This window comes from Papaver somniferum, chromosome 4 (genome assembly GCF_003573695.1).
Source record: "Papaver somniferum cultivar HN1 chromosome 4, ASM357369v1, whole genome shotgun sequence".
In the NCBI taxonomy this organism is placed as follows: Eukaryota; Viridiplantae; Streptophyta; class Magnoliopsida; order Ranunculales; family Papaveraceae; genus Papaver; species Papaver somniferum.
This window is the reverse complement of record NC_039361.1, coordinates 96,698,983-96,714,294: the sequence shown is the minus strand read 5'-3', so window position 1 is coordinate 96,714,294 and position 15,312 is coordinate 96,698,983. Positions and strand designations below refer to the sequence as shown.

The window sequence follows — 15,312 nt, the reverse complement described above, 5'->3', positions numbered from 1 at the left end:
CAACGGGACGTAATTCGTCAGTAATTCGGAACGGCATACGTACGTGTATAATTCGATTTATAAATGTGAGTTCGGCTCTGAAAATTCGGTATCTAAATATAACAAATAATTTGTATTTAATAAGGTCATAGACCAATTTTTATGCATATGTGTGAGTTATTTAAAGAAAAAATAAACTTAATATGATGATATTGATAATATATACAACATTAGTTATCCAAGAGGACGTCGTATGGTGGTTTAGATGCTTGGTTAGTGAGTTTGAGATCTCTCTCACCTTCACCTTCAAATCTCTTCAGTCGTTTTTGTTTCGTAAAAATTACAACACGTCTAATATTCGGTCGTGTATGCTCGGAAGGCAGTAAAGCCCAAAAAGTGGAGTCTTTGAAAAGTAAAAGCTAAAGAATTTATGGCGAATTAAGCGGACGTATCATTCGGAATACGTAAAATTCATGAACGGTTCGCGAATAATCCGGGAATGCCACATAATACGCGACTTGGGTTCGGAGTTGCAAACGTACGCGAATAAGACGGTAAAATTCGTGATACGGAAAAATTCGCGAATGATTCGCGAACTTACTAACTAGGCTACAGATATCGCACTGGAAATAAACCTTGATCCAATCTCAAGCACAGCAGCTCTATTCAAAAAGAACAACATCAAATTTCTGTTTACAGGAAATCGGCCAACAGAATGATGAAATGATTCAACCCCCTATCCTAACCAGGTCACCTAATATCATAACCTTCACAAATAGATTCTTTTTCGAACCTATTGGTTTGGTAATCGTGAACCTAATACAAACGGATCCGTAGCTATTTCCCGCTCGCGTTTAACTTAATTGATAGGACATAGAAAAGGGGCAAGTGAAGCAACAGCATAGAAGCAGCAAAGCTTCTCCTTCACAGTTCAGTTTCAGCTCTTTTTCACCACCTCTCTTCTCTCTCATTCTATATGTCTTCAAGCTTCAAACTTTCTTTCTCATCTGAAATTGAATGGCTAGGTAAGATTAAGAATCACACAAGTCCCCCAATTTATTACAATAATTAAAGAAATGGGCTAAAAATTCTGAATGTTTTTGGATACATTTTAGTGATTTTTCTGAACTCTGGACTGATTTTCTTAAAATATTGCAAATTTTTTTGGTGGATTAACGGCATAGTTTGTATAATTTGTGTTGCAATCAATCAACTATTGCAACATGGGTTTGTTAAATTTATTAGTTGGAGTTTTGGGGCTTCCCATTGTTTTTGTTGTTTGGGATTAGAAATTTTAGGTCGAGGGTTTATTACTCGGTGAGAGCAATGAAAAGTACCCATTTTGGAAAAATGTTATTCTTTTGAGTGTGAAAAGGGTTTGTCTTTCATGGAAATAGAATTGTTGGGTTTCTGTCATCTGGCTTGAGTTTCAAAAGGGGACTAGAGTCAATGAACCATCATCTACGCTGTATCACAATGCTGGGGTTGGCATTGGTCTGAGCTTACATCGTAAAGGAACTACCGAAATGACCTGTTATGCATGTAGTCATTATGATATTGACGCCGTAGTATCCTAAAGCTACAAACCATTTTTTTGTTTTCCCCTGTTGGTTGTTTTTGAATGTTGAATGCTCTCTAGGAAGATCTGTATGAGGGTTGTGTGATATTTGTGGCCTTCATTAATTTGGTTGTTGCTCGACTAGAACCTGTTAATGGGGTAAAGAGTAGAAGAACTTATATAATCTGTTTTAGGAGGTGGATCTAAAGCGAGCAGTAATTTTTTTGTATAATGTGCAATGCTGGGGGTTAGATTTTAGGGGTTTAGCTTTTGACTCTATTGATGACCGATGAGTATGTTTCCTGAATCTTGGTTTCAATTTAATTGGTTATAATGATATTGATCCCCTTAACCTATGATCCATTTGTTTGTTTTTCCCTGTGGGTTCTTTTAATTGTTGAATGGTTGACATCAGCAAGGAGTGAACAAATACCATAAGAATGTGAGAAAACATAAACAAAGATTCTTGTTTATTGGGTTTCAGTCTTCAGGAAAATCTTTGGGAGACGATGGTTGGTTGATAATTTTGACCTTACTTGATTAGTACTTGTTAAGAGTACAAAGTACAGGAGAGCATTTGATCCTAATTAAATCAGCAACATTTGATCCCAGAGTATGGTTAGGAGGTAGATTTGATCCCAGAGTATCAAGTAATTTTTGTAGATAGCATTAAGATATTGTGCAGTCTGCCGAGTCTAGAGTTTTTGGGGTTTAAGTTTTGACTCGTATTGGCATTGTTTTTGCAGGTCTTGGCTTATCGATAGTAAAGGAATTGCAAGTAAAGTGAAAAATGCCCCTAATTTTTCTTCTTATCAAATTAAAGATTGTGGTGCGAGTCGGGAGTGTCCTAATTGTCTTCACCGTATTGATAATAGCGATGTAAGACTAGTTCTATTGATTTCTTGAATTGATTACAGCAAGTAATTTATGAGCTTAGATAAGTACTTGCATATGCAGGTTGCAGTTGAATGGCCAGGCTTTCCAGCTGGTGTCAAGTTCGATCCAACAGATGCAGAGCTTCTAGAACATCTAGCTGCAAAACTTTCTCCTGGAAATTTGAAGCCTCATACATTTATTGATGAGTTCATTCCTTCGATTGAGTCACAGGAAGGAATCTGCTACACACACCCTAAAAATCTTCCTGGTAAAAGATATAGACCTTATTCCTATTAGTTATTGCTTTTTTTATTAAGTGCTCAAGATTGGCTGAACTAGTAGTTTTAACAAAATTCATTGCATCGCTAAGAAGAAAATAAAAATCAATATCATGTAAGGTTTAGATGGTTTGAAATGCTAGACATTCATGTTTGACCATCCTATTGTGTTCAAGAGTGGAAACTGTTGAACTCTTGATTGATCTAATTAAATTTGGTTGCTTTGAGTTTGAGTTAGTTATTTAACATAACATTCTTTGCAATCAAGTTGACTTACTTGATGCAAACAAATTTATTTCTTTCTAGGTGCGAAGAAAGATGGAAGCAGTGTCCATTTCTTCCACAGAACTTCGAAAGCATATGCCACAGGTCATCGCAAGCGCCGCAGGATCCGTGGAGAACTCAGTTCAGCAGAAGAACATGTCCGTTGGCATAAGACAGGCAAAACGAAGCCTGTGGTCCATAATGGTATTCAGAAAGGGTTTAAGAAAATTATGGTTCTCTATAAGAGTTCAATAAAGGGGTCAAAACCAGATAAGTCCAATTGGGTGATGCATCAGTATCATCTAGGGACCAATGAAGAAGAATTGGAAGGAGAATTTGTTGTTTCTAAAATTTTCTATCAACAACCACCAAAGCATACAGATACGGGAGATATCCAGACTACTCCAAGCACCCCGAATACAAATACGCCGAATCCTCCTCGGCCTGAGAAGCGTGCAAAATTGAACGAGCTTGATAAAGAAAATATAGAATATCCTTCTGTCCACCAGGTACTTTGGTGTTTTAGTATCTTGTAGTAAATTCATACACATTTCTCAATGTTGCATTGATAGGCAAGTACTTGCCAAATTCATACTTGGGAATGATCCTTGGGATTTGCTTCTTGTAAAACAGGATGTAGAAGTTAGTTCCAAATCACTTCAACTTCCTGCAGAAGTTGTTTGCTTTGGGGTTGAGAGATCAACTGCTGCATGGTGGGCTGGTGAATCTCAAGCTGTGGAGAATCCTGATCCAGACGGCATAGACATTTCATTGTTGTGTCATGAGAACCATGAGATCCTTAATGAGTCGGGAACTAAGAAGGTTTCATGTTTGTCAGACTGGGATCGTAACAGGAATGATAATGGAGATCTAAGTACAGCCTTTGGACTCGCGGATCTGGATAGCTTAGCTCTTGGCACGCCTCCTGAATTTGAGCCTGGTGTAAGCTTCATCTGTCATCGTTTTTCGTTTTACTATATTTGCTAAAAGATCTTCATCTTCATCCTCATATTTTACATTTTGGTTAGTCTTACGCTTAACGTTTGGCCTTGCTAGTGTACCCATTTGTGTTACCCAGACTTACAAATGGGTTGATGGAGTCTTAGTATAAGCAATCATCACACTGAAATTGATATTGCTCTGTATGTTATGGCAGGACTGGCAGTTTGGATCGCAGGAAAGCTTTACGAGTTGGTTTGACCGCTTGTAGACAAATGGGGTGGACTATGGAGCCAAAGCTCACTGAGTTTATTATAGGAATGCCGAATCCAATTTTGTTCATCCTCTCCTGTGGTGGATTCTCTTTCCTCTTTATGCCAAATTTGCGTCTTAAGTTGATGTCAATCAGCAACTCGAGTACTAGGAGAGACCCATGTCACGCTATCTCAAAGACGTAAATTACTTGGCCAGCTGCCAAGGAAGATTTTAGTAAAACTGCAAGTATTTGGGAAAACCCTGTCTTGCAGACAATGACCCTTTCTGCCTGTTTATGATCTTTTTCCAATTCTGTGCTATTTATGGTGTCTGTGTCTGTAACACTAATGGCTCTTGCCAGATAACTGTAGTTGTTCCATTTGGTTGTTTGCATCTCCTAGTCGAGGAACTATTTCCAATTTATGTGCCTTCTATGGTGTGTGTGTGTGTGTCTGTAACTCCAGCCGTGCAGTTCTAACATTTGTTTGTTGTATTTGCAGTGAGAACCAAGAAAGCCAATTGAGTCTTGTTATTATTTGGAAACATTAACGTCCATTTTAATCATACACAACTCCAATTTTCGAACTAACAAACCTTGCGATCTTGAATGTATATGAATAGAGAATAACATCATAAAAGAACAATCTGAAAGCAATAAGTGTAACTTTCATTCCACTTATTTCTTTTTTTTCTTTATTATTGATTTAAAGAGGCATAAATTGTACAATCAAGAAGCTACAAGGAGAAGAAAAACTACTATATAAACAGTGTATCAGTTGAAAGACAACAAAATTCCCAGAGTGAAAAGCCTAGCGAAATGCCACAGAATTTCATTTTCTGCTGTTTCTTTCACAATTTTGAACATTTTAAGGGTTCATCACAGACCGACAAGAAGGCGGCATAGAAGATGTTAAACATGACTCTCTGTTCCCAACCCAAGCATTCGACAAACAAATATTCTCCAATTTGGTTGAAACCATGAATTAGAAAATACACGATTTCACCTTCACAGCCCAAAACTAGATAATACATGGTTTCATCTCCAAGCACAACGAATTTTCCGGTCTTCCCCAATCTGTCTCGAAATAATGATCTAAGTTCTAGTTGAATATTTGATACTAACTGTATATACTACCATGTCTAAGTCATCAACTGCTCAACCCTTCCTTGGGATGCGTCAAAAGACGCTGTACCTCCAGGCTCCAGTCATTACAGAAATGGATACCCCTAAAGCCTGTCATTAAGTGTTAGCCACTTTCTCTATTGCAATTCCCTGGCAAGAGGTATTTATACTTTTCAGCGTTATTCAAAAGATGAGCTGGAAGATGAACGGCAGAGAAAGAATGAGGAATGGGACCCAATTTTCCTATGATATCCTTGAATGTATATTCTTCGGGAAGCATGTCAAAAAGGTTAGCTCCTTTGCAAATGACGTCCTGAATCCTTTTGGGATCAAGGTAATACTTGAATCTCACTCGATCATAATGACTATAAGCTTTCATTTTGAATATAAACTCACTTATATGCCTGAAGCAAAAACTGCAATGCCACCCTGCATCTGACAAGATATCATCAGTCTGCCTATAATGTGCATACCTTGTTTTTCCCGCCTTATACTGATGCACTGACGCTCTCCAACTCTTATTATCAACAGGAAACTCGAACGAATACAAGTAATTCTTAAGCCTCAAATGAAGAACAAGAGGTGTATCAGCACACCATCTCAATAGATTAATAGTATGCCCACTCGGAATCTCATCAACATCAGACATAATCAATAAATCATCATCCATTATACCCGCAATCCCTAACAACTTACCCAAAACTACACGCTGATAAGCCTCTTCAACGAACGGATTCTCCCCTTTCTTAAACCTACCTCCTATCGTTCCATACGTTAACCGTTGCTCAACAAATTTAAAGTGCTCTTTATGGTTTGCAAAATACAAAGGCTTGGGTATCCCTGTAAACGTTGAATTCACTTCTAACAACACAAACTGTGTAACATATGGCTCCAATTCTTTCCATCTAATTGTAAGAATATCAACCTCATTATTAAACAAAACGGCATCAAAAACACGTCTAGGAGACTCCCTGATACCCCATCCATGTAACCTACACAAATTCTCCATCGAAACATTCTCATGATAATAATGGGGGATTTCATGAAACGGCTTCGGGGGCTTCTCCCATAGTGGCCTTAAAAAGTATGTAATTTTCTGACCGTGAACATAAATACCAAGAACCACTGTTGGTACAATAATGAATAAAAGGAGATACACTTTTAAATCCAAACCTCGCATTATACAGTGTAATCTCGACATGTTTAATGGTACTCCTCCCATTACCTCCTGAGAAACGAAGAAAAAGGGGAAATTCACTTTAGAAACCAAACAATTTGACTGAAAATTTTCTTATTTTGACCAAATTTGAAAAGAAATTAATTGCAAAGAATTGGGGAAAATGTTTTTACCTGACCACAAACGTCTTCGCAAATATCATCGGTTTTCTTATACCCACCATCAGACATCATCAAACGAATAAAAATCTGCTCTTTTTATTCTTTTTCTTTTTCTTTTCTGGTAGTGTTTGTGCGATTTATATCAAGGAAGGGTGGAATTCGGAAAATGGGAGGACAAGAGGGGAGACTTGAATTGGACGGAAAAACCTAAAAAGCGGGGGCGATGATCTTTGGCCACGCTGTATCCACTCTGTCTATCTTTCTCTTCTACCTCTCTACCTCTTCTTTCTCAAACAGACAATTATAGCCGTTTCTTTGTGTATGTGTATGTTTTTCTCCTAAAAAACAGATATTCTCTTTCTATTCAATTACCGATTCCTCCGATAACTATTTAATACACTATATGAAAAAACAATTATTATTATTTATTCCGTATTATTTTAAGGTAATTACACAAAATCCTTTTCTTTCATTTTTCTTTTGTTGTTGTTGAACTAGGAGGAAATCTTCAAAATGTTGGCTTTACATGTTCAAAATTTGTAATAGTGGTTATAATTTGAATTTATTCAATTGTGAATCCGCACTTTGGAGGAGACCAAGTCACGATGGTCGGGAATTGGAATACTTCGATATGGGTTGAGAGCTGCTTCATTTTATTTTCAGTTAATTTCCATTTAACACAAAGGAAAATTTGTTAATTAAATTAATTTGGTACCAAATCACTTATTTAAAATGTTAATAAATTATAAGTGTAATTCTTTTTAATTCACATTGAAGTTGGGATAGTCACTAAATCACTTTATTTTTTTCTCTTTGAAAAAAAAAGCTCAAAATGATGAAGGCTGGAAGAGAAAAAATACAAAGTCAATTGCTTCTAACAACGGCAGTCCAGTCATATTTTAAGGTACTCAAAGAATAACTTTCAAAGAAACTGCTATGTAATGACTTATTAAAAAAATTATCCGGTGATAAATTCTTTTCTTGAATTCCTTTAAAACCTGCAGTTGCGTTTTTCTCATGCATTCCATCGGATTGTAAAAGTGAGGTATGCCCAAATCCTCTTTGCCATGCTTTTATTCTTCTTGCTAGTCATTATCCATATACTAGCCTTGATATTTTCCCTTTTTACTGGATTTGGTTTCTCAGAATCGACTATCTTGGTACGTATTCTATTTACAACAGTTATGTCAAAGTTGGTCAAAAATTGTTTCATATAGCTTGGAAGCTTTTTATCTAAAGTACAGTAATTCGAGTCTTGTTCCTAACAACTTCCTTTCCTAATTTTAATGACATTTTATAAGATTTGTTTTTCTATATGATTGTTTGTATTTTTATGCCAAGGCTTTTATAATCAACATTGAAACCAGATATTTTTTTGAGATGATAATTAAAAGTAACAGAACTATCTTTCTTTTCTTTTTTTTTTCTCTTTTTTTTTTCTTTTTTTTTCTTTTCTTTTTTTTGCTTTTCTAATCCTGAATGCAGCAACAAAATTACTTTTTTCTTATCGTATCGATAAAAAAAGTGTTTATATTTAAGGAAAAGAGTTGTTTTTAGAAGCAAAGCTAATCCTAGAAGTAAACTTTTTTTTTTGTATTATCAAATCCACCATGATACTAATTTAGATGTTTTTAAAGAAGTTCTAACTGATGGCGTCAATTCTTTTATGTTATTAAACCCGTTAGGGATTCTAGTTTAGATATTTTTGAAGATGCTCTATTTGATAGTATCTCATTATAATACACTATCCTCGATCGTAAAAGAGTTTAGGGAAAATGTGATAGTATCCTTTTCCAGAAACGAATGAGTATTAACGAAGAGAAACTTTATTAGATATTTTGAAAAAAGAAATTACTTTTTTTGTTAAGGAAATTATAATATGAGTGACAAATATACATATTGCGACTCTATAAGCATTAACATACCCACGTGTAATTTAAATATGATATAACAAAATACATGCTAAAAAGAAGTAATAATAAATACTATTTTCGTTTAAGTAAAAATGAAAACAGTTCATGCCTCAATTTGAGAGTATCTGTTAATTTGTATGTTTTGAAATGGAAGATGTTGGGTCGTCTAGTCTAAACTTTTATTGTGCAAGTCAAGTCAATTTATCCAGTTTGAACCTATCCAGCTGTAGGACTTTCCACACATTCTTTGTTGACTTGGTTTCATTCAACAAGGACATATGAGTGTCCCCTTCCGTGTACGGGCGTAGAAAATGATTATCACATTCGACGCCATTTGAGGTCTAAAGGATTAAATAAAATAATATATAATTCTAAATCTCATAGATAATTATTTCTTTTGTTGTTTTATTTGTCTTATATTCTATTTTGGTATGTCTTTCTTTATCTGTCCGCTCTGTTTATGGGTTTATTTTCTCGTAATCTATCCGATATAACCTTTACTTTTTATAATCATAAAATTGTTCTTAATATGAACTCAATCCAAAATCTTAAATAGTATTACCATATATATAAGGAAAAAATCTATTCAATATCATTCATATTAATGGTCATTCTTTTAAATAAAAATATTTATGGGTAGTTATAAAATTTCTAATAAAACTTCTACCTATTCATACATAATACATAAAACCAAAATATCTTTGTTTTTATTTGCTTAAGACATTTCTCAAATAATAATATTATCCGATTCATATTTTTTTAATATATTAGTTTTAATTCTAACAATAATATATCATTTAATAGGGTTACTCATGACATTTCTTATGGTGCCGTTAATATCTTGACTTTGACAATTAGAACTGTTAATAAAAGACGGAAGAAATATTAAGTTGGGCTATGTTGGGTTTTAGCAAAATTATTTGTGACCTACTATTAAAAGATTAAATATGACATTTTAGAATAATTTATAAAACCCTTATTTTGAATGTTGTTTTGGGCATGATTAATTAGTGTTAATTAATTGCATTAGCTAGTTGATTAATGAAATTATAGTTGGTGTTAGATAATTAATTTGGGTGTTTGTGATTGTCAAAACATGAAAAAAATTGATTTTTTATCAATTAATCGATCGAAAACGTCAATTTATTGATTTTAATTGATACATCTAGATTTTTTAAGCATTTAGATCCATGTTTTAATTGACTTTTTCATGATTCATGTTTAGATTCATTTTTCTAAAATCTAACGAGAATCGGTGGATTTGTCAATGAACATCAACCGATTCTAGAAAATTTGATGAGGAAATTTCAGAGTTTCATTTGGATGAACATTGAAGATAATCGTTGGATATCTCAATAAACACCAACCGATTGTTTAAAAAAAAAAAACTTAAAAATGGTAATTTTTTTTACATAAAAATACATCCTCAATCGGTGGATATAGTTCCCCTCGTGTACCTATTGTAAAAAACTAAAATTCAATAGTTTTTATGTGAAATTGTTTGTACTAGAATCATAAAATCCTTTATCTACTATTTGTAAACGGGGGCATTTCTTCGACTATTTTGCTCATAACTTCTTTGTCAGATGTCGGAATGACCTCATTTTTTTGCGTTCAACTCGTATTTTCATGCCCTGTAACATAAATAAATAAATAAAATCTGGGTTCGTTCACAAATTCAAATATGGTTAATGAATTAGTTTATATAGGCATTAACGTATACCGATTGTTGTTGATGTTCATCAAACACGAAGAACATTAACCCAAAATCGGTTGATGTGAGTGTTCCGTCTTCACCGGTTCTAGACGATATTCTTTGTATTTTATGAGCATCAATGACAATCGGTATACGTTAATGCCTATATCAGTCGATTCAGGTTGAGTTTCAGAAAAATTTGGTGAAGAAATTTCAAAGTTTCATAGTTAAATCATTGATGAATCCCTCTTAAAATGAGCGAATTAAAGAGATTTAACTCAATCACTTGAATTATTTGCGGTCGATATTGTTTGAAAACCAAAAATAACGAATATTGGATTGTTTTTTGGGATTAGGTTTTACTTTTTGATTATCATGGAAATCAGAAAAAAAAAAAATTTGATTAAAGATTGTTAAATAGAAATGATTTACAGGGGGTTAGTCAATTGAGAATAATGGAGATATCTAAAGAATTTTAGAGACTTTGAAATCTCTTGTTAATCAACAGTGAGTTTTTCAAAATCACAAGCAATCTCTGTTATATGATCGTGACTTTCTAAATGATTTCAGAATTCTCTGTTATTGGATTCAATTTGAAATCAATGACTTATTATATAAAGTAGAGTATAGTTTAGTATTTCCATATACTTTAGAAACCTCATATCCCCTTCTTTAGGTTGGGGGAAGAAAATGATAGGTCTCAAATAATTTATATATGACCCAAACTAGCCATGATCTATGTTACATTTTGGACTTCATTATTGTTTGGTCAATTTTTTTGTGCCTAATTCAAGTAGATAAATTGAAAAGTCCATACCATATTTAACAAGTTCAGTTTGATCAAGACCATCGAACAATTAACCCCCAAACATTATTAGGTTTTGTTGTATGCAATGTAACTAAGAATGTAAGACTAAACTTATCCAAGTTGAATATATGTATATCTACTGCTAATTGGTTCTAATCGCTTATGGGAGTGTTTAATTTATAATTCACTCAATCAAACTTTTCTAAATAAGCTGATTCGGTCAACAGAAACTATTAGACTCTTCAATTAATCAACAAATTGGCAATCACCAAAATTAAACTAAGAAGTTTAGTTGGCTTAATCAATATTAATCTGGTCAAACATGTTTAAAAAAAAGTCAATAGATCACTTAAGCAGTGTACTATAAGCAATTCTCACTCTTAACCGAGTTCTTACACTTTTTTAGTTCAATACTTCAATCACTTGGTTTGTTTTTTTAGACTGCCTATCTGATTCATTCAGTATTTCCCTTAACTGGCTAAAGAAAATAATTTTCATTCATAAACTCATAATTTTTTAATTCAAAGTTACTTGTGCTTGGAGAAAAAAGTGTGTCCTTTTATAAACCCGACCCATTCGGATTGTAGTCTCCAACAGATGAGGTTTTATCCTGTTTTCGAGCTTCCTAGAAACCTCTTCTAAACGTGAACACATCCCGATCGAGAATTCGAATGTTATCTCTTGTGGGCTCATCATCCAAACTGCAAAAAATCTCCTCTATGTACTCTGATTTGTTAAGGGAAAGCATTAAGGTTCCTTCTCCAACATCCTTTTGAAGTTGTTGGTCATCATCAGTGATAAATAAAGACGGAAGATAATTAAGGGAATACAATTTTTTTAGTTTTCTCAACGCCCAAAGATAGTCTTCAATCTTCTCTCCAGGCATGAAAAACATGCTAAAATAAAAGTATGATTTATAGATGTGACCCCAACAAAATGTAACAAAGGCATACTCCAATGATCGGTTTTGTAAGTACAATCAAGGATGACTAAACTTCGGAAATATTAGGCAGATGTTGAACCCTCATAATGAGAAAATAAAAAATGCAACCACAACATATGTTTCATCTCTCTTGTTTCATGTTACATAGTGGTGCTCGTATATAACTCCAAAAGCCTTTGCATCCTTGTTCTTCCGGATAATTGTTTAAGTCGTAATTTCACCATATAGTTGTAGATAGTCGCTGATGTCGAAAATTTTTCAGGATTGACTTTCTTTGGGTGAGTTAATATTTTAGTTGGGGTACTTCTACTTAGTAATAATACAATACTAAGATATGTCTATTTTGGTGTCAACCTCTCTGGATAAGTGTTAGAACACTGCTCGGTCGAACTCGCAAGTGTTGTTATCTCAAGCTTGTTTGTCAAGTTTAGTTGATCAAAACTATAGTCTTGATATCTAGTCCACTTATAGGAGTTTCAGACTAGGATAAATTGTGTGGTTGAGCTTTAGACTTCATGGCGCTTACAACTGAAGACGAAGATCTAGTGAAGAACTCGGAGGAACTTCATCAACAAAAGGTATATGGAGACTAAAACTTATCCATCACTCAGAAGTCTATTATATTCTATTCTATCTCATATTGATACAACAGTCATGTAGAGATATAGACTTTCATGTCATACACATTTGTTATTTCGAGACGACTTGGAAAGTTTCGTATGATCATTCGATCACTAGAAAATTTCTTATAAGCTAATGGTTTATGTGAGACATCCATTGTCGTCTTCTAAGAATGTTTCAATAATTCAAATGGGAGGTTAGATATAAAACCCTTATCTGGAAAACATCACAGTATGTGTACTTAGTGTACAAACTGTGTTGGTATGATTCAGGTCCGGAAACCAAGTTTGCATATCAGTATGCGAACTGTTTTAAATGAGAAGTCCGGGACCCAAGTTTGCATACCATTATCCGAACGGTTCTACCTGAGTTAGGTCCGGGATGACATTTTTTGTACCCGTTTGCAAACTGCTGGACAAGATCAAAGTCCGGAACTTTAGTTTGCGTACCCGTTTGCAAACTGAGTGGTTAAAGTTCTAAAATCGGTTAAGTATGTTTACATACTCATAAAAAAATACATTTATGAATTAAGTAACACAATCTTTGCAAACCGTGGCATAATGTTCATGAACTGATTCTTGTACTTTGTACATTACGAATTAATTCGATTTTGCTTCAATTGGATCATATATACTTCTATGTGATTGTCAACAATTGAACAACTCTATGAAGCACAATTAGATTCATTTGATTATCTTTCATGATTGATTGATCATCATAGTTGATCTATATGTGTTATATGAATGTGGTTAATAAAGTGTTCATATGGCTAACTTTGGTTAACTATTATTAAGCCAACTCAATATACACGTTTAGGTACGGTTACCCATATCTAATGAAAGTATATTTCATTTGTGTGTGACAAGCTAAGACCATCTAACAGTGGATAGATATTGCTTTGGTTTCAAGCAAACTTAGTTTGTATCTTAAATTACATTTTCATCTAACGGTGAATATGGAATGCTTTCTTTCTAAGCTAACTTAGCAAACCCTGATTTGAAAGGTTATATATAGGAGAACTCTAGCAACTGGGAAACCTAATCCCCACTCCTCATGTGTGATATTAGTTGCGACTAGAGTCGATTCTCTTTTAACCTAGGTTTTCCCCAAAACTGTTAGAGCACTGCTCGGTCGAACTCGCATGCATTGCTATCTCAAGCATGTTTGTCAATTTTAGTGACCAAAACTATAAGTCTAGATTTCTAGCATATTTATAGATGTCTCGGACTAGGACATAGATTGTGTAATTGAGCTTAGACTTCACGGCGTTTATCATTTGAAGACAAATAACTACTAAGGGGAGCTTGTGGAACTTCATCAAGAAAACGTATGTGGAGACTTAAACTCATATATCACTTGGAAAGTCTATTTCTACCCTATCTCCTATATTGAGACATAAGTCGTATTACGATATAGTTTTCTATATACACATTTAAGATTTCGAGATGAGTTTATCTCGCTTACATATTTCTCGAAATATGTGTTGGAAAGCTTTCGCTTCGACCAAGTTCATCTTATATCATGTGAAAATTGCCGAGTAACATCTTACATGTTTTGTGTGATATAATAATTTGGTGTAGTCTTGGAATGTTTCGTTATGGTTATTTCAATAACTTGAAAATTGCTTTGATGCTAATAGTGTGTAAAACCAGCTATTGTCATCCTCTAAGAAAGTTTCAATGATTGAAATAAGAGTTTAGAATACTTAACCATTATTGGATATGTCATGTTGGTTTGAGAAATTCATGTCCGGGAACCATAGTATGCGCACCCGTTTGCGTAACTGTTGGTTTGAGAAATTCGGGAACCTAAGTATGCGTACCCGTTTGCGTACTGGCATACAGGTTCATGTCCGAGAATTTCTGCTAGGATTGAAAGTTTGAGTACTGGTGAAACCCAATCTTAGTCCGGGTATTCCAAGTATGCGTACCCGTTTGCATACTTGAAGGTTAAAGTTCTAAAATCGGTTATGAACATGAACATAAATATTTATATAATAAAGAATGCAATATTTGCAAACCGCGGCTATATTTTTCATGATTGATTCGAGTCAAACCGATTTTGCTTCAATTGTGTTCTTATATAATTCTATGAGAATATAGAAATTGAACAACTCTTTAACTAGTTTCATTTGAGTCATTTGAACTAGTTATGGTTAAGATGAATAAGGTTGATACGAGAGTAATCATATGTCTAACCTCGGTTAATTATTTGTGAACCAACATGGTGTACACGTTTATGTACGGTTACATAAACCTAAATGAGGGTACATTTCATTTGTGTGTAACAAGCTAAGTTCAATCTAACGGTTGAAAGATATTAGCTTGGTTGAATCAGGTTTTTCATCTAACGGTGAATATTGAATGCTTTGTTACCAAAGTAACTTGGATTGCAAACCTTGATTTGAAAAATACATAAAGGAGAGCTCTAGCAACTGGGAATTCTAATCCCCATACCTACTGTATGTTACTAGTTGCATAAAATAGAGTCGATTTTCCTTTAACCTTATGTTTCTACCGAGACCCTGTAGGTTAACGACTTCAAAGACTTCATTGGGATTGTGAAGCCAAACCCAACTATTTTATTTGTAGTTGCGTGTTCTGATCTTGCCCGATTCTATCTTATTAAGTACAATTGAAATAATTGACTCGAGATTAATTTCTCTGATAGGCAAGATAAAAAGTAATCACAAACATCTTCGTCTCATCGTTTGTGATTCCA

The 15,312-nt window shown here is 34.2% G+C and overlaps 2 protein-coding genes across 3 annotated transcripts; one reads left to right on the top strand and one right to left on the bottom strand.

Moving 5' to 3' along the window:
- The first annotated feature begins 882 nt into the window (after positions 1-882).
- On the top strand, positions 883-4,660 carry LOC113274096 (SUPPRESSOR OF GAMMA RESPONSE 1-like). 2 transcript variants are annotated; one of them, XM_026523596.1, is made up of 6 exons: positions 883-1,004; positions 2,284-2,416; positions 2,495-2,681; positions 2,998-3,464; positions 3,589-3,897; positions 4,112-4,660. In XM_026523596.1, the coding sequence occupies exons 1-6, from the start codon at positions 997-999 to the stop codon at positions 4,163-4,165; spliced, it is 1,158 nt and encodes a 385-aa protein (XP_026379381.1). In that variant the 5' UTR covers positions 883-996; the 3' UTR covers positions 4,166-4,660. The 2 variants fall into 2 exon arrangements, with proteins under 2 accessions (XP_026379381.1, XP_026379380.1); XM_026523595.1 differs by lacking the exon at positions 883-1,004 and adding an exon at positions 2,146-2,163.
- A 122-nt stretch (positions 4,661-4,782) lies between these two features.
- Positions 4,783-6,859, bottom strand: LOC113276161. Its single transcript, XM_026525732.1, has 2 exons — positions 6,623-6,859; positions 4,783-6,500 (listed from the first exon to the last, which is right to left on the bottom strand). Exons 1-2 carry the CDS (start codon positions 6,680-6,682, stop codon positions 5,397-5,399), a joined length of 1,164 nt encoding a protein of 387 aa, XP_026381517.1. The 5' UTR covers positions 6,683-6,859; the 3' UTR covers positions 4,783-5,396.
- Between the last annotated feature and the right edge of the window lie 8,453 nt (positions 6,860-15,312).

Excerpts from the sequence above, each read along its gene's own strand:
- LOC113274096 (XM_026523595.1), top strand. Across the intron at positions 2,417-2,494 it reads ACCGTATTGATAATAGCGAT|GTTGCAGTTGAATGGCCAGG; the intron begins GTAAGACTAGTT and ends TTGCATATGCAG. Across the intron at positions 2,682-2,997 it reads ACACCCTAAAAATCTTCCTG|GTGCGAAGAAAGATGGAAGC; the intron begins GTAAAAGATATA and ends ATTTCTTTCTAG.
- LOC113276161 (XM_026525732.1), bottom strand. The coding sequence starts at position 6,682 with ATGATGTCTGATGGTGGGTATAAGAAAACCGATGATATTTGCGAAGAC. Across the intron at positions 6,501-6,622 it reads GCGAAGACGTTTGTGGTCAG|GAGGTAATGGGAGGAGTACC; the intron begins GTAAAAACATTT and ends TTCGTTTCTCAG.